This window comes from Rhipicephalus microplus, chromosome 4, assembly GCF_043290135.1.
Source record: "Rhipicephalus microplus isolate Deutch F79 chromosome 4, USDA_Rmic, whole genome shotgun sequence".
In the NCBI taxonomy this organism is placed as follows: Eukaryota; Metazoa; Arthropoda; class Arachnida; order Ixodida; family Ixodidae; genus Rhipicephalus; species Rhipicephalus microplus.
The window spans coordinates 190,237,648-190,260,972 of record NC_134703.1 but is presented as its reverse complement, the minus strand read 5'-3'; the positions used below and the strand labels follow the sequence as shown (position 1 = coordinate 190,260,972).

The 23,325-nt window shown below is 45.8% G+C and overlaps 1 protein-coding gene across 1 annotated transcript in view; it reads right to left on the bottom strand.

The window, feature by feature from the left end:
• LOC142814083 (uncharacterized) overlaps positions 1 to 23,325 on the bottom strand; it is an 83,276-nt gene that overhangs the window by 7,237 nt on the left and 52,714 nt on the right. Inside the window, exons 2-3 of the mRNA XM_075892024.1 lie at positions 13,983 to 14,391; positions 5,267 to 5,668 (exon numbers count right to left, since the gene is read on the bottom strand). Of these exons, the coding sequence (XP_075748139.1) occupies positions 5,267 to 5,668; positions 13,983 to 14,381 (801 nt within the window). The 5' untranslated portion in view covers positions 14,382 to 14,391. The remainder of the gene's footprint in view (positions 1 to 5,266; positions 5,669 to 13,982; positions 14,392 to 23,325) is intronic.

Here is a 23,325-nt window from a genome sequence, read left to right as displayed (position 1 = left end):
TTTGAGCACAAAACTGACTTAACACGCAACAGCTCGAGTGTGACGATTCTTTGATATCTTGAAATAAGTGAATTGGGCGACACGATACAGGTACACTGCAGCTGAAACTTAATTTGTTATGAACTTTGTGCAACCCTCTCGGAAGTGATACTACGTTGACGAAATACAGGGAGAACTTCTGATAGTACCGCTGAAATGTAACAAAACCGTCGCACTTAATATTTTCATTTCTACCTTGAAATGCAATGGCAGATATCTTGAATCACGTACAACTTTGGTGATTTATAAAAAAAAGATGTGTGTAATAAAATGGCTCCAACTAGAGCTTTCCTGTGGAAACAACTGCCCTCAAGTCACTCTTTAAAATCTTGTTAACAAGCTGCTGTTACGATGTCGCAAAATATTAGAAATCCCTAACAATAGCTCACAAATATACTTTAATGAGGCCTATTTGTTTTATTGCCATCTTAGGTACAGCGCAGAAACGTCACCTTCGAGAGGTGTACATCATGCAGTTTCATACAGTATCACTGAAAGGGGAATCTGGCGCAAGTGTCTACGCGGGCTCCTTCAGCGGCGCTTCTGCCCTTATTGGAATTATGGGAAGTACGGGCTTCGGATGTGCATCGAATGGATAACTTTCTTGAGATTCGCGACGCTTGTTTAAGCCAAAGTGATATTAGGTTATGTTTAACTAAAACTAGCTTCAGTTTTTTTTTTAAACAGACTCTATAGCAAAACCTTTTCGCGACAAGGTGGTAAAAGCGAAACCTGAACAAATATAAAGGATCTCTGACACTGAATTTGGAAACGCCAGATGCTTGCGTTGTTTGATAGTCCTGCATGCGGGGCCACCTATGACCAACTATTAGTGGCGAGCGTAGCCTAGGAGGTTTTAATATTTTGTTTCAAATTAAGGGTGCGTGCTATTTCGAGTATTCAGGTGCAATCGAAATATTGTGTCGTGTGACGTAGACCGAGACTCTTCTTGTGACGTTGCAGGGTCGAAATTTGTGTGGCACGCGCAATACCCCGACAGGCGCCCGGCGGGGTCTGTTGTTCGTCACCCCTCTCGTTCTGTTGTCAGGCTTTTCTCAAAGTAGTTTTGGCTGCCTACGCCAGGAATACTATTCTTTTTTTCTGGAGGGGCTGGCTCAAGGCACCCACATCATTTCATTCTTCACCACGCGTGGGTCGCCCTATTGAAAACAGTCTAAGGTGCTGCACCACTGTGGGGCGCTAGTTTCTTACGGTGTTTAGGGTGGTGTTTCAAACTGACGCAATATTGTTCTTAATTAACATCACTACCATTAACTATACAAGGCGGTAAAGCATTTAGGATATCAAATAGGCATTACGAGACCCAAAGTTACACATTTCTATAAAAAACTCGCGAACGAACGTTCCACTGTCAGGGGTCCTTTAATGGCAGGCATTGCTCTGCCATTGTGTTCCAAATTTGGCATCAAGATATAATGAAATAATTTTTACAACAGTTGAAAACAACAAACGTTCTTTTTTGGCCCTCAAAAGTACGCACATTTTATTTATGGTAATAAAAGTACAGCATTAAGTGAGAAACGCTTCATCTTTTGTCTGCTGCGATATCAGATCCATCTGTGCAAATGGTCTGTCCCAACGCACCTCTGGTTTTATTTTGAAGTCGAATGTGAAATGCGTGAATATGCGTCTACGCAGCTTCGTCGTCATTTTGCAGTCAATTGTGATGAGCTCTGGCAAGACGCTTTATTAAAACAGACATAAATTTTGTCAATATTCTGCGCTTGCGTGGCACACCTAATCTTTTTGCCCTGGTTAGTAGATGACTCTTCGCTTAAGCTGGGTAAAACAACAGGTAAAGCTCTGCTTTGCACTACGCCTAACTACTCATGCTGCGCAAAGAAATTGAAACAAAAGAATATTCGAGGACACTCCGCCAGCTAATAAAATTCAAACCGGTGTCTCTACTTCCAATAATTCTCATGAGGGCACACGATGGCAGCGCAATATTGCTCTTGAGGTAATAGTGTATGAAACTATATGTATATTTCTTCTTCGTGGACTCCGAAATGAGCACGATGGAGGTTGCGGTTTCAAGAACAGATATAATGCTAAGCTGACACTGAACTCCATGGCTTCTGAAGTTTCTATATCGGGCTTTGGTTTCTTTATTGAATGTCAACGACATATTGCAAGATGATTATTGTATGCATAAAATTTATTGCGACAGTTTGGAGTCAACTTCACTTTTAGCGTGGAGGCATGGCAAACTAGGGCATCGCGGCCTCGTGAGAAGAGTCTATATTTATTCCTAGGTTGTCCCCGGCTCAACAATTGACAACATTCATAATATCAATCAAGTATTAAAGAAATGCTCAAAATATAGCGAAAAACTATACGTAGCCTTCATAGATTACGAGAAGGTGTTTGATTCAGTAGTAATATCGGCCGTAATGCAGACACTGCGGAATGAAGGCGTCGACGAAGCATATATAAACATCCTGAAACGAATCTACAGGAGATCAATTGTTACCGTAGTGCTTCATAAAGAAAGCAACAGAATGCCAATCAAGAAGGGTGCAAGGCAGAGGGATATTTACCGCGTGCTTAGAGGAGGTTTTCAGAGGCCTAGAATGGAAACAGTTAGGCGTGAGAGTTAATGTAGAGTACCTTAGTAACCTATGTTTTGCCGATAATATTGCATTGCTGAGTAACTCTGGGGACGAATAGCAACTCATAATTACGGAGTTAGACGAGGAGCACAGAAAAGTAGGTCTTAAAGTTAGTCTACAAAAAATGAAAGTAATGTACAATAACCTCGGGAGAGAAGAGCGCTTCGAGATAGGTAATAGTGCACTTGAAGGTGTAAAAGAGTACGTCTGCTTAGATAAGGTAATAACCGTGGAGCCAAACCACCACAAGACTGAAGTAACTAGAAGAATAAGAATTAAGTGGAGCACGTTTGGCAAACACTCTCAAATCATGACAGGTAGATTTCCACTATTCCTCAAGAGGAAGGTATATAACAGCTGCATCTTGCCGGTACTTAGCTACAGAGAAGAAACCTGGAGACTTACGAAGAGGGTTCAGCTTAAATTGAGGTGGATGCAGCGTTCATTGGAAAGAAAAATGGTAGGTGTAACCATATGAGACAAGAAGATAGCAGAGATAGATAGATAGATAGATAGATAGATAGATAGATAGATAGATAGATAGATAGATAGATAGATAGATAGATAGATAGATAGATAGATAGATAGATAGATAGATAGATAGATAGATAGATAGATAGATAGATAGATAGATAGATAGATAGATAGATAGATAGATTAGAGAACAAACCGGGGCTAAGGATTGTCGTAATCAAGAAGAGGAAATGGAAATAGGCCTGGCATGTAGCACGTATACAGGATAACCGCTGGTCATTAAGGGTAACTAACTGGATTCCTAGATAAGGCAAGTGGGTTAGGGGAAGACAGAACGTTAGGTGAGCAGATGAGATTAAAAAGTTTGTGGGTCTAAATTGGCAGCAGCGAGCACAGGCTCGAGTTGACTGGCGGAACATGGGAGAGGCCTTTGCCCTGCAGTGGACGTAGTCAGGCTGATGATGATGATGTCCCCGGCTATAGATTGAAAGTATGTGCTGCTGGAGAAACTTGGTACTTGTGTTACGAACGCTGACGCCTTTTCATTGAATTCTCATCTCCAAGCTTCTGTAGAACCTGTAGGAGAGCGCAGTTTTCATCAGAAACTAGACCAGAGCTGTCATAGGTGGCTACTGTACGTGAACAAGAAAATGGGCACCTTTTGAATCTTGTAGGCGTCTGCAATGGCACTTCGGCCCTTTACTAAGTTTTGTTAAAACTTAGTAAATAGAAAGGATGAGAACTTGTTGATTTCTCATCATTTCTGTCAGTGCAACAATCAATTATGTTCATGATTGGCAGGTAAGACACAATGTTTTTGAGCTTATTTGTCAAGTCAGCCGATGTGCGCGCACGACCTCCACCCATCGTATCAAGATGATGTGCAGTGAGGCTCCCTTACGCAACGCGTAGCACTAAAAATAATGCGCAGTTGCGAAGTTGCGTGCATGTTGGCAACCGCATTGTCAGCACGCTGCTGACGCTGCTCATACACCGCTGTTGTGCGCAAGGTTCTCATTAAGATGCACAGCATGTGTTGTGTGAACCTGGTAAAATATTCATTCACCTCAAAAAGAGGCTACGGTGTTCATTTTCAACCAGATGCGAAGCTTGAAGGTAAACTGCTTCAGCGTTTAATGCATCCACTTGCTTGATGAATGCAATGTTGAGGCTTACATTATCTGGTAAAAGCAGTGTTTTGCTTAGGCTACATATTTTATCATTTAAGTAATTACGATTTATTCATCTACGTGAATCCTACGTGTGGCTTTGGGATCAAGCAAGATGGAAATAAATGTACTCTCATGCCGAGCGCCTTGCTTATATATTCAAAATTGTATTACACAACACCAATCTTCAATTATAAAAGCTATAGTTATTTTTACACATGTTACATGCTTACGCTCCGCGCATACTGCCAGGACATTTCGAACAGTATTTAGGAACGTTTAAGCGATCTGGCATAAGTACTCTGCGCTATTTTGTTGGCCATGCTGCCATGCATTATTTTGTTGGCCATGCTGCCATGCATTCTTGCGTCTTCATGCAAGTAACTTTCAAATAGTCCTAAAGTTGCTAATAAACTAGCAGTTTTCTTAGAAAACAAAGCGCGTTGCTCTGAAACGGGTGTGCATGCCCGTCTCAGAGGTGATGAGCTGGAATGCAAGGCGACGGGTATGTGGCACCACCGTCTCGTCTTAGCAAAGCGTCGGAAACATTCGCCTTTTCGTGCAAGCCTTGCATGTTCAGCGCAGCATGATAAGCGTTATGGTCCTAAAATTACTTATGTTTGCCTTTTCTAGTAAAAGACGCACATGCAGATTATATACGTATTGTTATGGTTCCCCAGACATGTGCAATAATTTTTAATTGACATTTGCACAAGCATAAACGTTAAACCTTGAGCAACACTGGTGGGCGCTGGGGATGGGGTCGGCCGTTTCAAATACCCGATGCCGTTAAATGTGTTCAAACAGACAATTGTACAGACAGACAGACAGACAGACAGACAGACAGACAGACAGACAGACAGACAGAGCAAATTTTCTTGCGTTGAAGGTCCTCAAGAAAGACTATAGTCTTTAAAACGCAACAAAAAATTGACTGAGTAAACTAATTACCTTTGGTAGACCCTCGGTGTAGACGTGAATCCTTTGTGAAGCGGCACCCAGTTGACGCACGCGGACAGCGCATGCCTGCACCCTTACGGCCAGTTCCCTGATGTAGCGTTGCAGGCGAGTCAGGTACTGCACTGTGTGGTCCAGCTGGTAGCGCAGCATATCGCGCGTCTGCTCCAGTGAGCTGATGTAGTTGCGCATCTCGTAGATGCAGTTGTGCTCCCGCTGTTGCTCAGCCAACAGGCTGAAGCAACAGCCACGGGTGCAACGCACCATCCGCTTGGAGCACTGCTCAAGCTGGTGTGACGACAGCTCTGAAGCGAGTACCTGAACTCCGCAGTCAGGACACAGAACCGGGCTAAACTCGCACGTCTCCAGGTGGTGATTCACAGACTCCAAGGTCATCTGTAATGTAAAGGAGAAAGCGTTGATTTCCTTCACTGTTCATTTATGATATTGTCACGTAGTCATCATGACATCACTCGTATGGATATAGCTAGCCACGACAAGATAAAAAAGACAGACACACATACAAACACAGAGCGCTAACTTGCAACTAATGTTTCATTTGCCAGCACACGTGATCTTTATATAATAACAGTAGATTGATAAACAATAGAGAACATCATACTAATATACAGCACAGCTCATGCGCGTTTCATCACCTATTGCGACAATCTGCACTAGCCACCGTCTAAGCGCAGATTCGTGACACCTTTTAAAGACAGTGGTCTTTCTTAGGGATCTTCGGCGCAAAAATTTTGGTCTGTCTGTCTGTCTGTCTTCTGTACATTGGTCTGCATGTCCACTGCTACCGGCATTGGGTACTTGAAACGGCCGACCCAATCTTGCACGAAAAGGCTAGTGTTTCCAACGCTTTGCTAAAAAGAGACGGTGGGGGCACCTAGCCGTCGCCTTGCGTTATACACCTTATCACCTCTGAAATAGGCACGCACACCCGTCTCAGAGCCACGCGCTTTGTTTTCTAAGAAAACTGCCAGATGACGCTCTTGTCTCACGTGTGACGTGACTTGATGTGCTCGTTCACGTCTGCTGCACACTCGAGGCACTCTAACGCAGCGCCTCCAGAATACTATTCACCGATTTTTTTTTTTCGCAGAACATCAAATAGGTGTCTTGTTCACTCTCTCCACACACAAGACTATCGTCCTTCGATGACATTTGCAGATTAACTTGAAGATACGGGACCATTTTTTTCTGTTGCTGACAAAGCTAAAAAAGCCGCAGTAACACCCTTTTATTTCACTTTGTCAATTTCGTTGTCTTGTATGATTACACGCGTAGCTATGTAATTGGCTTTTTTGAGAACCATGGGTGTTTCATAAATATACCTTTAGTTACAAGTTAGCGCTCTGCGTGTGTGTGTGTGTGTATGTGTGTGTGTCTGTGTGTGTGTTTGTGTGTGTGTGTGTGTTTGTGTGTGCGTGCGTGCGTGCGTGTGTGTGTGTGTGTGTGTGTGCGTGTGTGTGTGTGTGTGCGTGCGCGCTATACTCATATATAACCAAAGAAATTTGGCGACACGTGTGCGGCGAGGCCCTTGATCACATTACATGCCACCGAAATAGATTACGCCAACAAAATAACCCCGGCAACGTGCCTTAAGGCAGCAGTAAATGGGTGCAGAGAAAACTTGGCCGTACCTTGTAGTCGGGGAAGAGAAACTATAAAAGCAATACACTGTGAGAAAATAGCGGTGAAGATATCATCGCTTGTCAATAAACTGAGGCACGTCAGCGTTTGTATACAGGCAACATCGAATGTTCGACCACTGCTGCCCACGTTCATTCATGAATTAACGCTGTCCGTTACATACCACCGAGATAGGTTACTTGAGTGTTGCCACTAAATGTTTTAATTTCTGCTAATATAACTTGTGACTTTGTTCACCTGTATTTATATTTATATGTGTGTGTGGTTTTTCGAATACATTCAGTTGATAGTTTGCGCTTGTCCTTCTCTCGTGTGTATTTCACGCCAAAAGCTACGTTAACAATAAACCAACTCTCCCAACAACCACTCTGCTGCAAAGGAACCTGTTGAAGGCTTACAAAGTTTCACATTTGAATGTCAGAGCACTAGTAATTCACTGTAATAAAAATGATAATATGTGATGATGATATGTGGGGTTTAACGTCCCAAAACCACCATATGATAGAGACGCCGTAGTGGAAGACTCCGGACATTTCGACCACCTGGGCCCAATTTAACGTAGGCCCAAATCTGAGCACACGGGCTAAGTACGCAAACTACTCGTTCATAATTGAAGCAATAGAATTGTAATAAAACTATGGGACACGAGAGTGAGGAAGGAAAAGAAGACAGCCACCCGTTTGTGGGCCGTTGTCTTCTTATCTGCCACCTTGCAGGTTTCTGAAGAACTCACTTGCAACAAGAGAATATCTGTGCCACCCTGTTACTTTTTTACTCATAAATGAAAGGAATAGGTGTTTCCTGTTATCTATACTTAACGAAAATAGGGTACTTCAAAATTACAACGGTGCACATAACCTTAAAAGTTGAAGTATCCTTAATAATATGCAGAAGTGAGAGCCGCTATATGGTGAATAATTGTGCAAAGTATACATTGGACTTATCTATCAATGCAATCACGTTATAATTGCAAGTGACTTTATCTCTTAATACCCAGATAACACTCTCGGTTCTAAGGCAAACCCACATCATTCGCTGTGGTAGTAAGCGTCGCTGTTAGTAAGATGTATGACCTATGTCTCGGGACTTGACGTTATCTATATTATCTTACAGGCCCATTGAGTAAGAGGGCCGTTCGGAACTACAAAACAAAAATACAGTGAAAAACAAAAAAAGCAAACAAAGAAACTAAACTAGGACTATAATAGCAAAGTGCAACAGCGTAATACAGTACTAAGATCGCAACAAAACAATTTATTGATTGATTTGTGGGGTTTAACGTCCCCAAACCACCATATGAATATGAGAGACGCCGTAGTGGAGGGCTCCGGAAATTTCGACCACCTGTGGTTCTTTAACGTGCACCCAAATCTGAGCACACGGGCCTAGAACACTTCCGCCTCCATCGGAAATGAAGCCGCCGCATCCGGGATTCGATCCCGTGACCTGCGGGTCAGCAGCCGAGTACCTTAGCCACTAGACCACCGCGGCGGGGTGAACGCAACAAAACGGGTTTCACAATTAGAAATCGACACAATCGTTCTAAGTGGTGGTGAATTAAATGCCAGCGTAGTATTTTCATGCGCGCACGTAGTTTCATGCACACTTATGGTCACGCACAGGCATTTACCTCCTCTGCCAAACCGAACATGCTTACTGTTGGCAAATCAATTATATCTTTGTGCTATAATGATACTATTGCAGGTACTACTGCTTTAGCATTGCCTTGTCATTACGCCAACCTGTTTTTAACGCAAGGGTGATACAATCTTAACGCAAGGATGATACAATTAGTAAAGAGAAATTGTAATCGTAAACAAATAAAAGATCATACAAACAACTTTTGGACCTTACATAACTATATGAAACGCTTGTATAAGTACCCAGGTCCTGAATATCCTGGTCATTATCACGAATTTAATCTTGACCAGCAAGCGAAGCTCTGGGTATCGTATCGGTGAGTAACCGTACGTGTATAGAGATTTAAAGTGCATAGAGAAATAGTTTTATTTTGCCTTCAAGTCTTTTTAGGCGACTGAACGTGAATTTAGGAAATTACTTGAAAGGACGAAATGCCTCGGAAAGTGAATTAAGCAACCGGCTATCCTACCGGTGGCAAGACACCATATTATTGTGAGTAATTTTTTGCACGTCGTGATGGACATGCGCCTTTGCGTTACACGTCTCCTTAGAAAACATCGACATCTAGGCACATTTTAATATATAACAACAATACTCTTTTCGGTAACTTGTATTCCTTGAGCTCAAAAAGCTTCGCCCCTAATAGCTGAAGGTCGAGAGGCGGTCATCATGCAGTCTTCATACGTTAAACGCACAGCGCATATATTATAAGAGCCATTTGCTGTTGCCTGCAGCACGCGCCATCAATGGCGGTATTAGTTGGACAACATACGAAAGTACATGACATTGTGCACACCCCAAGGATAATTGCATGGCGTGCGTGTGGTTTAAAGCGGCACCACACGCTTTCACATCATTATTTTCTTGTTCATCTCACATAACCTATGGCTAAGTGAACACAAGCTGTATATCGTGCGTAGTCGCTGGTCACATTGCATGGCGATAGTTATAGCGCAAGAACAAAACGACGACACAGAAAAGAAGGACACGAAAGACACGCGTTGTGTCGGGACGCTTTTTCAGTGGATGTGTATACTCATGTGCATGTTGCGAACTGCGGCAATGCCTCTGTGGCAGGTCTACCATAACCGCATAAAATCTGATGCACTGCAAATGTGAACTATTCAACTTGGCACAGAAAGAAAATTGCCTACACGCAGGAAGGCTGGCGGCTGACCCTGAGACCCGATGTCTCGTTACTCTGAAAAACAATGGTGTAAGAATACGACTGTTCTAGGGGGGGGGGGGGGGGGGGAGTGGTTTTCATTTGGTTTTTTCGGTTTGAAAGCAGATCTTGTTGATGCGCTCTTATATTCCAAACAGTAGCTGCTCGATCGACACAGCGTGCCCCCTTCTCTGCCATTCTTGATATAGATACATACTTTTAGGTTGAGCGTTTCCTTTTTCATGAGCAGCAATCCAAGGACGTCGCGTGCTGAGTTATGCACCCTCCGTGATACAAAAATTGGTGCTTGTTTCATCTCTGCTTCCGCCGAGTTCGTCACCTTTGCTCACGCGTTTTTACTTGCGAGTACAATATGCGATGAGTGGGGGGGGGGGGGGGTTGTTATCAATTTGGACTTCATATGAAACGTGACGCCGATGGCATACGAATACTATTCGTTGGAGTTCAACGTTCCGAAACAACCAAATGATTATAAGGGACGGCGAAGAGGAGGGTTCCGTAAATTTCGACCAACTGGGGTTCTTAACGTGCGCGGGCCTCGAGCAATTTAACCTCCATTGAAAATACAGCCGCCAAAGCCGGGATTCGATCCTGCGACCTGCGGGTCAGAAGCCCAGTGGTTGATTGGTTTTGTAGAGTGTCGTGGCGCCAAAGCCTTGGCTATATTGCGCTAAACACGAAGTGTTTTCTTAGCCACAAGACAATTGTGGCGGGTGGCGGCATAAGTCAACTGCTATCGCTATAGAAGAAATCATTACCTTAATAGAACGGATACCAGCAACTGTCGAGAGCGTGTGTACCAAGTATCAACCCAAAAATTGATGAAGCTACAACTGGCACATGCAACGCCATTAAAGCCGACTTTTATTACTGGCAATATAATTGGTTCATCTATTACGTTAATTCGTAACACGCGCTTTCAATTAGTGATGAAACTCATGCACAATATAAATCCCCGTGTACTAAAGAAAAAGCGGTCCCAGGTATGGGACGTCAGCTTTTAGTGATGGCTGTTATGCGTACTCCGTTGCTTTCCTATCTTTTTTTGCAGGTGCTGTGGTGAATTGGAACCAATATCTTGGCAGCCAGACGCGTATTTTCTCTTTTTTTTTGTTCCCCACAAAGATGCGATACTAACAGCGAACGGACTTCAAAGCACAAACGCTTTGCGGATTACAAATGCAAGGCAAGAGGCTTTAAAAGTTTACGACAACAGGGTATTGTAGCCGCATTGACCTATTTCTTGCATCACAAAAGTTTGAGCACTTTGGGGCATATCTTACAGCTCGATATTTTTAGGAATACCAGCACAGTGTTAAGTGGACGTTGAAGCAGGTGGATTATTTTTCCGGCAAAGGACACGTTTCATGCAAATCGCTGATTCTCAGAGCACGCCTATCTTACAGGATCAATTGTGGTGTTACAACAGCGACGGTGACCACAGCACCTCATCTGAGCCTTAGAGCTGCTGTTTTAGGACTTAAGTCGACAGACAGGCAAGTTTAGTGCCCCGCATGCATTTCAAGTTTTGATAAACAAGAGCACATAGAGACAGAGATACGCAAGGGCAGTTCTACGAGTGCTATCGCTAAATATGGTGAGCCGAGTGCCCATTTATGAGCACTCTTTTCGGCTGAATATCGAGTTCTCCAGAGATCATTTTATTTTTGACCCAAACTGCTAAGGTGAGACACAGAGTAACGGTGTAAAAAGCGGCTACAAAAACGCCTTCGCTTATTACCTGCGCCTGTGGGGTGTGTTGCCTGATTGGTTTGCATGCTTTCCTGCCAACGGTCTATGATAGGTTGGCGAATGCTTTTTGCAAATATTACTGTCAAACATATGACAGTTCCCAGAGTTCTACTGTTTGAAAGATCTATGGATACTAAACTGGGCAGTAACCTGACGGCAGCATAAGCTGTGCCCGCTTGTGAGAATTGCTGAAACGAATTCTGGCAGAAAACAACAGCAAAATGACCACTAAAATCTAGTTTATTAGGCCTCGAAAATCTAGAATTGAATTGATTGATGCGTGGGGTTTAACGTTCGAAAATCACCATATGAGTATGCGAGACCCCGTAGTGGTGGGCTCTGGGAATTTTGACCATCTGGGGTTCTTTAACGTGTGCCCAAATCTGAGCACACGGGCCTACACTTTTTCCGCCTCCATCGAAATTGCAGGCGCCGCAGCCGGGATTTGATCTCACGACCTGCGGATCAGCAGCCGAGTACCTTATCCACTATACCACCGCGGCGGGGTAATCTTGAAATGAAGCGTCGCTTCTATTCCAGGCATCGCGACTGGCCTCATCGAAAGCATCAAGACATAGCTGTAAACGGGTGACGTTGGAGATGCATACGGCGAATATTTCCGCAATTACTGGCAGTAAAAAAAATATTCCAAAGTTTCCCGAGTGATGATAAGTAGTATCTCCACTTCCAAATCTTCACATCCAAGGAGGTGCTCATGGATGAATTCCACTCTCTCTGAGAGCAATGACCACCTGGCTAGTGAGCCACACATTTCTGCAGAACTGATGCTACTAAAGTGCAGGCACTCGTGTCAACTGCTGCTTATGGCAGATGATGGTTTCCTATAGTCATTCCTTTGAATCTACCTGTGATGTTGTCCTCCCACAAAACTAATGTTATATAGCCTGACGAAGGCTATATAACAGGAAGGAGTAGCCCTGCCGAGGTCATCGAAATGCAGCGGCCGATCGCATCCTCGTCTGGAGCCACACCCGTGCGCTGTGCAGTGATCCCCGAAAGCACTCACCGTCCGGCTTGTGACAATTTTATCTAACTATAGACTTTTTAACGCACCTTGTACACCGAAATGGAGACATTGAGATAATGGCGTTGTTTTCTCTACGTGCGTGTACATTTATAACCGATTACTAATTATGGACCTTATGACGATTGTCGCAGTTAAACGTTTCAAAATCATTACAAGATATTGATAGATGCTGTACTGAAGCACTCCGCAAGTTTTGACCATCTGGTGCTTTTCGACATGTTCTGACATCGCATAGTACACGAGAATCTAGCATTTTCGATTATCGAAAGTGCTGTCGTCATGGGCGGGATTGAATCCGCGTCTCATATTCAGGAGCCAAGCACAGTAAACGTTTTGCTACCTCGGCGAGCTCGAGGCAGATATTACGATTGAGATGTTTCGTGTCTTATCTTATCTATGTTTGCACACCCTCATGACATCGCCACTCAGCGACAACTCATATTGACATTAGGCGCGATGGCTACGGAGGCAACTCTTCGGCACATTCGTGCTGCTACTCAAGTTATACGGCCGCTTGTGGCCGATTTCTGTATCTTACGTTTGCATCCTTCACGCCCTTGGTGACTTTTGCATATAAAAATGTGAATGTGAGGAGTGTTTTGATGGTTCAGCATATATTTTATTCTCAAAAATTAGTAAATTTTATTCGGAGCTAAGCAGCATTTGCAGCCGCTCAGTTACCCGTTACGTCACGTACGCTATGGTAACTTTGTGAACCTAGTGAGCTAAAAGTGTGAGACTGAAAATAGAAGAAAAAGAAAGCACTCTTGCTAGGCGAATAAATTTTTTACCTAAGACTTCCCGCCACAGTTTGAGTCCCATAAATATAAAGCGGCGTGAAATTCAGTAAAGCAAACGAAATAATCATAAGTAAATTTACTTTTTTGCCCTATTAGCAGGCATGCTATTTGGTTTGTTAGAGGAGGAACCATGACAGGCACCCGGCCAGGACTATGGTTCATCACCTCATCACCCTTCTCACTCTGTTGTCGGGCAGCTCTCAGGGTTGTTCTAGTTGCTTAGGCCAGGAATAATTTTCTTTTTCTTAACACTACACGCACTTAACATAAGGCCAGACTGATACTCAAGCACTCATATTGTTGCAGTCTTTCCTGCGCCCGGCACCCAGATTTTAAATTTAAGTTTACACGTCACCAAAGCTTGGGCGAACAAGATTTCAGGCCCTATGCTAATTTGGGGTTGTACTTTCTCATGCTTTTCCGCATGCGTTTTGAAGTGGCGCGAAACTGGCTGCAATATTATCTGGTGCTTTCTCAAAACCATACGTAATTACGAGACGTCCTTGTGGAGCGCTCCAAAAATTTCAACCACATTGTATTTGATAAGCAGGCTGAAATGCTATATGTTGTATCTACATAGAAATATTTCACCAGTCAGAGAACTGGAATTTAGTAGCTTACCTTCGCGATGCAGCCTGCCTCTTTGTTAGGACAACGCACGGTCAGATGGGCGATCATGTTGTTGACCAGAGGAACCACCGGCACCACCTGCGACAGGGTCATCTCTCTGCGACACAAGGGACAGCTGCCCGATCCAGGACTTGGGCTGTGAGCCAGCCAGCCGTGGATGCAGATTGAACAGAAGACATGGCGGCAGGGACATTCCACAGGGTCGCGGTACACACCGCGACACACGGTGCATACCAGTTCCGGTGGGGGCCTTGGCTCGAAGTTCTCCACAGAGTACACGGCCAGCTCGGCCGGTGTTTCGGCACGGCGGGTCGCGCTCCGGCTAGAACTCGACGCGGCCGTCGTTTCTAGAGACACACTGCTGAACCAGTTACGTCCAGATGAAGCCATCACCGGAGCGCTGCAAACAAAGGCAGGAGCCTATAGTGCACGTGCACGCGCGTCAGTGCAATCTAATGTTCACAAAGTGCAACAAAAATGAGTACAAGATACGGGAAAGCCTCAGTGTAGAGTGTTGCATGTTTTGGCAAGTTTTGTTAACAATCATTGGTCTTAATATTCAACTTGCCGAGGTTTACGAGGGGGTTCAATTCAAGTACGACGTTCTGAAAGGTTAACTCTTATTAAATGTATCGCCATAATAAACATTTGAAATGTAGGTCGATTTCATGGATGCGAAATTGAGATTGTTCCTGGCAGTTTACAGAGTGAAACACCGCTTTAAAAGACAGCAGTGGCCTCGGACAGGTGCATAACTACTGTCTCTAGCATACGTCGATGCATCCGGTCACAAAAAGCCTCACAAAAAGCTTTTCCTCACACAGTGAGAGCACTCAGAGGTGACTGGACTGGCTAAGACACATCACAAAATATTAAACAAACATGACTCGGCTAAAGAGGCGTTTATGCGGTGGCCACAAAGTGGAGCGACTTCTCGTGGCCTGCTGCCAGGTAAGCGTGAAAGAAATGTGACACCATGAATATTTTTTAGATGCGAAGCAACTCTTTGACTGGCATGTGTGAGACTGTTCATCCGTGTCTCCATGCCAACCCGCCGCACCGCGCTACCCTCACCGCAGCTGTTGGGGCAGTGCCATCTAGGTCACGCCTTCCCTGGCAGTGCGCGATGACGTCACTCTCTCCTTCGCCTGTCGCACGCACGCCGTGCGTCACCATCACTTTTACTCACCCTCCCCACCGCTCGCAACGTTTGAGTGCGCATCGAATGAATACTCTTTGAGCTCGCTTATCTGCGATCGGCTCGAAACAGCTACTAGATCAACATGGCTGCTTCTTCTGCTAGGATCCGTCTCCCACACCATCGGAGTATTCTATTGAGTGAAACGTCAACTCACTGGAGGATGAGCGGGATGACTTCTAAAGGCATCTCGCGTGGGTCGACCTCGACGTGCTGGCCTTCCAGGAGGTCTGTGCCCTGGCTTAAGACCTGCGCCTGCCGGGGTACGTGGGCTACAGCAGTCGGACTGAGTGCTTTCTAGAATCCTGCTCCGCTACCTCCTGCCTGGACGACTACCACCCACAAAAGGAAGCGTGGTGTGCAGTCTACCTGAAGCGCTAAATCCCACACGCTGAGGTGTTCGTGGCTGGTATACTCGGTGGCCCCCTCTAATGCTGTGCCGTCCGTGTACGCCTCGAGCGGGACGTCAACACCTTGGTCAGTATGCACATTCAGCATAACCAATCTTGAGACTCTAGGTGCCTACGACAGCTGGCCACAGGCTGGCGAGGAAGTTCATGCTCTGCGGGGACGTCAACGCACACCAGGCAGCGTGGGGCAGCCAGAAGACCAATCCTCGGGACAAGGCTATAAAAGACGTCCTGCTGAAGCAGGGCCTGGTAATACTGAACGCCGGCGTCACCACTTTCACCCGTGGTGGGAGCTGGGCAGCCTGCACGGCCATCAACATGAGTGCCACCACGAAGGCATGACAGAACTCATAGACACTGGTTTAGGACAAGTAGAGCTTCAATTACCTGCCTCTTCTGCTGTGTCCATTTTTCGGCAAAGTCCCCAGGGACCGAGAATACCACGTGGTGGATTGGCGGGTCTATCGGCGTGTTTTATAGGAGGACGCAAGTGGCGGGGACCTGATGCGGCTGGTGGCGACAGTTCTAGGGCAGCAACGATTGTCGCCATGGTCCGGCAGGGACAGCCTGTCCCGGACATAAAGCACCTGGCACTGAGGGTAGCGCGGTGGGAACACAGTAACAGACTCATACGATGGCCCTACTAGAGCTATGTACTGTGTTCCGGAGGATCGACACAGCTAGCAGGCGCCATGCTCGCAGGTGCAGGTACCGGGTGCCTAATCATTTTGCCCCAGGCCTTCAACCAGGTGCTGTCCATAGCAGTCCACTTGGCCATCCCCACCTCAGAGCTGCCTTAGCTCCTAGCCGACCGGTTTGCCATCAGGGACGTCACCCAGCTGACCGCTTTACCCCCCAGGCTGCCCTCCTGTGTCCACCCTCCTGCCATCATGCAGGATAGGTGGTCGCACAGATTCAGGAATTGTGCAACGAGCCCTTTTGGGTGCACGAGATTGTGGCAGACCTCGAGGGCTGTAAGCAACGCAGTGTCCCAGGAGCCGATGGATTCACCTTCCAGATGCTGCGCAACCAAAAGGAAGGAGGCTCTCAACGTCTCTCGGGGTACAATAACCACTGGAACTAAGTGTGCGATTGGGCTAGCTTGTAAAAGATTATTAAACATCTCGGCGCGAAAAAATTCAGACAACAAACAGAAAAGCACAGTCGTCTCTTTTGTTCGTTGTCTGAAAATTTGGGCGCTGAGAAGTTTAATAACTACAACCACGTCTGGGACACCGCAGTACTCCCGGATTCCTGGCGCACTGCACAGGTGGCACCTATCCTGTAATCCTGTAGCCCCGTAAGAAAGCCACTGCACTCTCCTCGTACAGGCCAGTATCTTCATCCTCTCCAGGCTGCAAGATGCTTGATAAAGTGGCCTTGGAGAGACTGCAGTGGACATTCCACCAACTGTGCTTCTTCCTGGTTCAACAGACGGCCTCCAGGCTACACCGGTGCACTGCCAACTCTATCGCAGACCTCGTCGCTATTGTGGAGGACGGCACGAGCTGTGGGGTTGTGGCCATGTTGCTGCTGCTAGATGTAGAGAGCCCCTTTGATGGCCTCCCACACGTGGCCTTTAAGGTGACCTTGGACCAGCTTGGCATGAGCAGGTGCTTCTGAGGCTTTGGGACCACCTTCCTGTTCGGGGGGACTTTCCATGTCTGTGTTTGAGCGAGGTTCAGCAAGCCCAGTGACATCACAGCAGGTGTCCTACAGGGCTTGGTACTGAGCTCATTTCTCTTCAACATGGCGCTTGCAGAACGTCAAGCTTTCATGTCGACCGACACCAGGTTCTCGGCTCACTGCTCCATTTAAGATGACGACGTGACACTATAGGCAAGGAGACCAAAGCGGTCTATCCCTGCTATGAGGAGTTCACTGCAAGCAGTCGTGGACGCAGTGATCTCCTTCGCCGGAAGCATTTACCTCAAGGTCTCTGCAATCAAGACCGAAGCTTTGCTGATCTACCCACTTCAGGAAGCATGGGTCGATGTAAAGCAGCTAAAGGTTGACAACCGTGGTCTTCCGTTGAGGTTGGAACTATGGTCCCTGGGCCTCATTTTTGACCACCAGCTCACCTCAAACCCCGCTCCCAGAGCCACTGCCACCAAGGTCCACCGAGTGCAGGGGGTCATCAGCAAGCTGCTGCAGTATGGCTGTAGATGCTCCACGAAGTAGGCGCTGCGGCTCAACGAGGACGCTGTGCCCCCTGTACTACTGTACACCTTCTCGCTGGTGAACTTGGCACCAGCCAAGAGTTGCGTGCTGGAGGGCCTGCAGAGAGGAGCCATTAGAGCCATCCTGTAGTTACCTAAAAGGTCCTCTGTGGCAGCAATGCTTGCAGAAGCGGCAGAGTGGCCCCTGTTGCTAGCATGCTTCAGCACGAGTTGGGGCACATTGATCGTCTTCGCCGTGTAGCAGGCGGTGCGACTCTCTCGGCGTCCTTGCGATACCTGCCAAGGTCCAGGACAGGTGGCCTCATCCCGCTGTACCACGACATGGTCCTGAATCCACCCGCCCCTGGTACATCTCCGCCGCCACACCGCCGGCCACCGGAGGTGCACCTCCACTTGGACGGGGTACCAAAGCGAAGACAGCCTTCATTGGTTCTACAGCAGGAAGCAACCTGCAAACTTCAGAAGCTGCTAAAGGGTCACCTGCAGGTGTACATGGACGCATCCGTGATGCCAGGCGGAACTGTGGCGGCGCTTTCGTCGTTCCTGAAAAGAGGACTAGCAGGCAGTGTAAATCAACATGGCTGGCTGAGTTAGCTCCAGTGGAGCAAGCTTTCATGCAGCGGAGCTGGCAGGCTTCACCTGGCAGCTGATCTTCTCGCTGAGGGCATCCCGATGCAACATGTTACCGTCCTCTGTGACAGCAAGGCTGAGCTACAGATTCTGGCCAACTACGAAGTTCTCGTTGACCTGGGTCCTCCTGGCTACCAAGTACTAGGCCCTTACTGCTTCTAGGGCGTCCGTCTCTTACCACAGGCTACCTACCGTCCCGCATGTGCATAACTGGCAAGGACGAGGCGGAGATGCCTCCTCGTTGTGCGCGTAGGTCACATACTCCTGTCTTCTAGGGGCATAGCCAGAAATTTGCGGTAGTTTGAACAAATGCTGTACATGTATATCAAGTCACGAGATCCCCCCCCCCCCTTGTGTATGCTTGTGAAGCGAGTAAGTAAAAATACTGCGGGGGTTATCGCAGTAAAATACACTTAACGGCAGGTACAGGGACCGTTTGGAGCAACTGCCTCTCGACCCATCATTGAATGGACTAGTCCTCGAAAATGCATTATTGTATGTGACGACCCGCCCGATGGGAGAGTACACCGTCAATTGTTAGTCTCTGTTAAGCGTAGATGGCGTTGTCCTTGTTGGGGCAAAGTGCGTTTCACATCAAGGACAGTTCTGCTAGCAACAAGAAATGAGAGGTATACGCAGCATGTTTTTTTTATTCATAGTTACGTGTCTGCCTTGGTTACTTGACTGATCGAATTTCTTTCTGTTGGTGTTTGGGACTTCATGCTTATGGGAATGATCTTTATGCTAAGCTTTCTATGTCAAGCAACCCTGACACAGTGGTAGGTTTTAGTCAGCATTTTTCACTTTACTTTAGTGCATCCAAGCAAGCTTGCGATACGCAATAAGTATTTTTTTTGTAAGTCACGCTGCAAGATGGCTACACGAATTTGCACACGTTATTTTTTCAGGCAGACTTTCAGGGGCACTTTGACTATTGATAGCAATGAAGTAATCCAATCGTAGAGGTTTCATTGCGCAATATGCGAGGGCAAGGTAATCATTGATGAGACATATTCACTTAGTCTCAAGAGAAAGTGCACCTGGCACCATACTATGCCTACTCACATATAATTAGCTTATACGCTGCGTATATGCGCTAAAAAAACCTAAATGCGCAATAGATGCGGAATGTTCTCGTTTTTTTTTGCTTCCTGAAACGATAGCATTGAGGAAAGCGTGCAGCTGACATTTCCCTTTACGCCAGTAGATTCAGAATTCTGCAGAATATTTCACCAGGCAGCATAGATATGTCATGTACACGCTGTTCCAACTATTACGTGCATTTATGTTTCTAGCAATTAAGCCTGCGCGAACAAGATCAGCCTCGAGCCACAGAAAATCTTCAGTGACCGTTTCACCACAGATGAAGGAATTAACTCCGGTGTTCTTCAGAGCGTAGTTCACCATACTTCATTTCTCAGAACGCGTGAACTTCAACGAGAACTGCCAGCGCATGCAACACAAATTTACTTACGCTTTATACTGTGCACCATCTATGTATGTACGTTGGCCGTTTCGGGCATTTTGATGCAAGTGGCTGAAATTTCACTGCTGCCATCAACTATTTTGCACCCATTCACATTTTGGTATATCTTCACAACGCAATAGAAACTACCAACCTTCCGTATAGTTGCAATCACAAACGCGAGATGTCTCGCACTCCGAGTAAGTTTACTGGGCGAGCACAGCCTCATACCGGCATTTGAAGGGAAGCGGAGGAAATGAATACCAGCAAATATTTCCGCCAGGTGAGACACGAGCGCTAGTATTTAAAGCAGAACTTCACCAGCCGACATATATTGTCGCTAAAGATGGTGTTTCTTGCATTCACGGTCACTGCGCAAACTTTGCTGAGTGCATTGCTTCCTAGCAATGTGAAGTCACCCTTCTGAAATACGCTGCCTACACGTATTACTGGGTAGTTCGTATGCTGGGTTGATCTGTACCCTTCTATGAGACTCGATGGTCGTGCCGAAACGCCGTAGGGTGTAAAGTTTTATGATTATTTCCCGAAAGGTGACGCTGTGCCCACTGCACAATTGACCACTGGCGAGTATGAGGATGCCGCTAGTCACATGTACACAGCTTTATCCAAGTAACGTGCCAGTAGCTAGCGTTGAAGAGTACTTTGGGGTTTCAATATTGCTGGTCTTTCCTGGACTATTTAATAGACCAGTTTAATGAGCGTCTTGAAAAGGCATCGGCACACCTTGAAGACGTTTTCTTTCCTTCTGCCAGAGAATATTCCCGAATTCGCCACTCTTTCCACTGTTGAGGTGTTTGCTGACGTGTGCTTGTTCTTTATATTACCTTCGGCATTAAAAGGGAAGTTAGCAATATGGGCTGCGAAATGGAAGCTAGAGAAGCGAGAAACGCTGAACATGTCTGCGGTGCAAGCGGTTGCCGATTGCCCAGTGGTATTCTTCCCAAACGTGCGCTGTCTTCTAAAGGTTCTGGCAACTCTGCCCGTGAGCACAGCTGAAGGAGAACGCTCTTTTTCATCAATGGGACGCCTAAAGATGTGCTCGAGAGCTACAACAACAAATGAAAGATTGCTTGGCATTGCTTTTTTGAACATCCACCATGAAGTACAAGTCCGCCTAGAAGACATTGATACGTGGGGTTTATTGTCCCAAAACCACCATATATTTATGAGAGACGTTGTAGTGGAGGGCTTCTGAAATTTCCAACATCTGGGTTTTTTTTAGCGTGCACCCAATAATGAGCACGGGGGGGGGGGGGGGGTTGGCATTTTCGCCTCCACAGCCCGGAAGAGATTCTCTGTTTTTTTTTACCAAGTACAAAGAGGGCTTAAGCTGAAGAGGTGTGTAGTATCAACCATAGGCGCCTGCTGACACTTGAGGGAGAAAGTTAACTGAAGTTATTCTTGAATGGAGGATTTCTGAACAGCAGTAAAAACACAAATGTTTGTGATCAATTGATTGTGTTTAACATCCAAAAACCGCGATATGATTGTGAGAGACGCCATAGTGAGGTCCACCGAAAATGTCACTACTTTGGGTTTTTAACGTGCACCTAAATCAACGTGCACAGGCCTCGAGAATTTTCACCTATACCTAAAATACGACAGGAATTTCATCCAGCTATCTGAGGGTCAATAATGAATCACTATAACCACTGGACCGCCCTGGCGGATAGAGAAAAAAAATGTTTTGGTAAAATCACCATGCTTTACTTTTTTGTTCAATTCAAAAGAAGTAAGATAACTGTCCAGCATAAATTGAGCTTGCAACGGCGAGAATAAAAAAAATAATAGGTGTTACCTTAAAAGACAAGAAGAGAGCAGAGTGGATCAGGAAACAAACAGGGGTTAAGGTCATCAGAGTGCTAACCAAGAAGAAGTAATGGACATAGGCGGGGCATGTAGCACGCTGACAAGATAACCGGCGGTCATTAAGGGTTACTAAATGGATTCCCAAAGAAAGAAAGCGGATTACGGAGAGAGAAAGTTATTTAGCCCGATGAGATTAAGAAGTTTGCGGGTATAAAGTGGCAGCAGCAAACACAGGACCGAGTTGACTGGCGGAACATAGAAGAGGCCTTTGTCTTGCTGTGGACGTAGTTAGGCTGGCGATGATCATAAAGTTCAACTGTATTAGGCATGTTATTGAAAATCTCTTTGGCAGTATGGTAGAGTGGTTCCGTTCTCTCCCGTTGCCTACTCTTTGCTTTTCGATGGCACCTTTCAGTTGCACAAGTAATTAGCGAATACGGAAGGTGTGAACGGCAATGCAACAACCGAAATTTTGATGTGGCAGTTTGCATGTGGCAACACATGGGGCATATACTATGACATCTAATGCGCAGATAATCTTCGTGTTTATTGAGAAAGATAATCAGTATTCCGCCATGTTCTGTGTTTGTTTGCTACTTGAAACACTGCTTGCACAGAGTTTCTTCGATTCCTTGTAAAAGAATTATGGTTACTCTGTATATTGTTCGTCATTTTACATATTATGCTCACCCATGTTTTTCCAGTCTTTTCATTGAGTGACGTGCGTCATGTCGCCAATCGCAGAAATTGCACGATGTGCCCTTCTAGTCATGTCAGTGTAAAGGAACAAACAGGCGAAGTGAACCAGTATATATATATAAACAACAATGCCAAGGAATGTATAGGGGAAGCTATAACAACCAGTGTATAATGTAATTAAGGAGAAAGAAAAGTGGGTAAAAAGATAACTTGCCGTGAGCAGAAATCGAACCTACGACTTTCGAAGAAAGCGTTCGATGCTCGAACGCGTTATTCGAAGGAAGAGCATCGAACGCCTTATTCAAAGGTCGTAGGTTCGATTCCTGCTCAAAGCAAGTTATCTTTTTACCCACTTTTCTTTCTTCTTATTTACATTACATTGGTTTCAATAGATTCCCCTATACATTCCTTGGCATTATTGTCTGTTAGATCTCATCAATATTGTATCAAAACACGGAAAAACGAGCCCTTGGGTATACACTTCTTTTCTTTATTCATTAACGAGGGTCTCGTACTGGCAGACTTGGTGCCGATTGATTGATTTGTGAGGTTTAACGTCCCAAAACCACCATTTGATTATGAGAGACGCCAGACTTGGTGCCGTTCAGTTGTATAGGAGGGACTATTGGTCAGCTGCCAGCTCGTAATAGGTGCACGTGCTATGTGACGCCATACAGGATCATAAGATAGTGTGTCACACTCACCGTCATGGCTAGAGGTGGCGCTGACATACACTTCCACGTTTTAATTCACATATAAACCCAATAATGTGGCCAGGGGGATAGCCGCCATGATAGCTCAGTAGTAGAGCATCGAACGCGTTATTCGAACGTCGTAGATTTGATTCCTGCTAACGGTGAGTTATCTTTTCACCCACTTTTCTGTCTTCTTATTTACATTGGATTGGTTCTAATGACTTCCT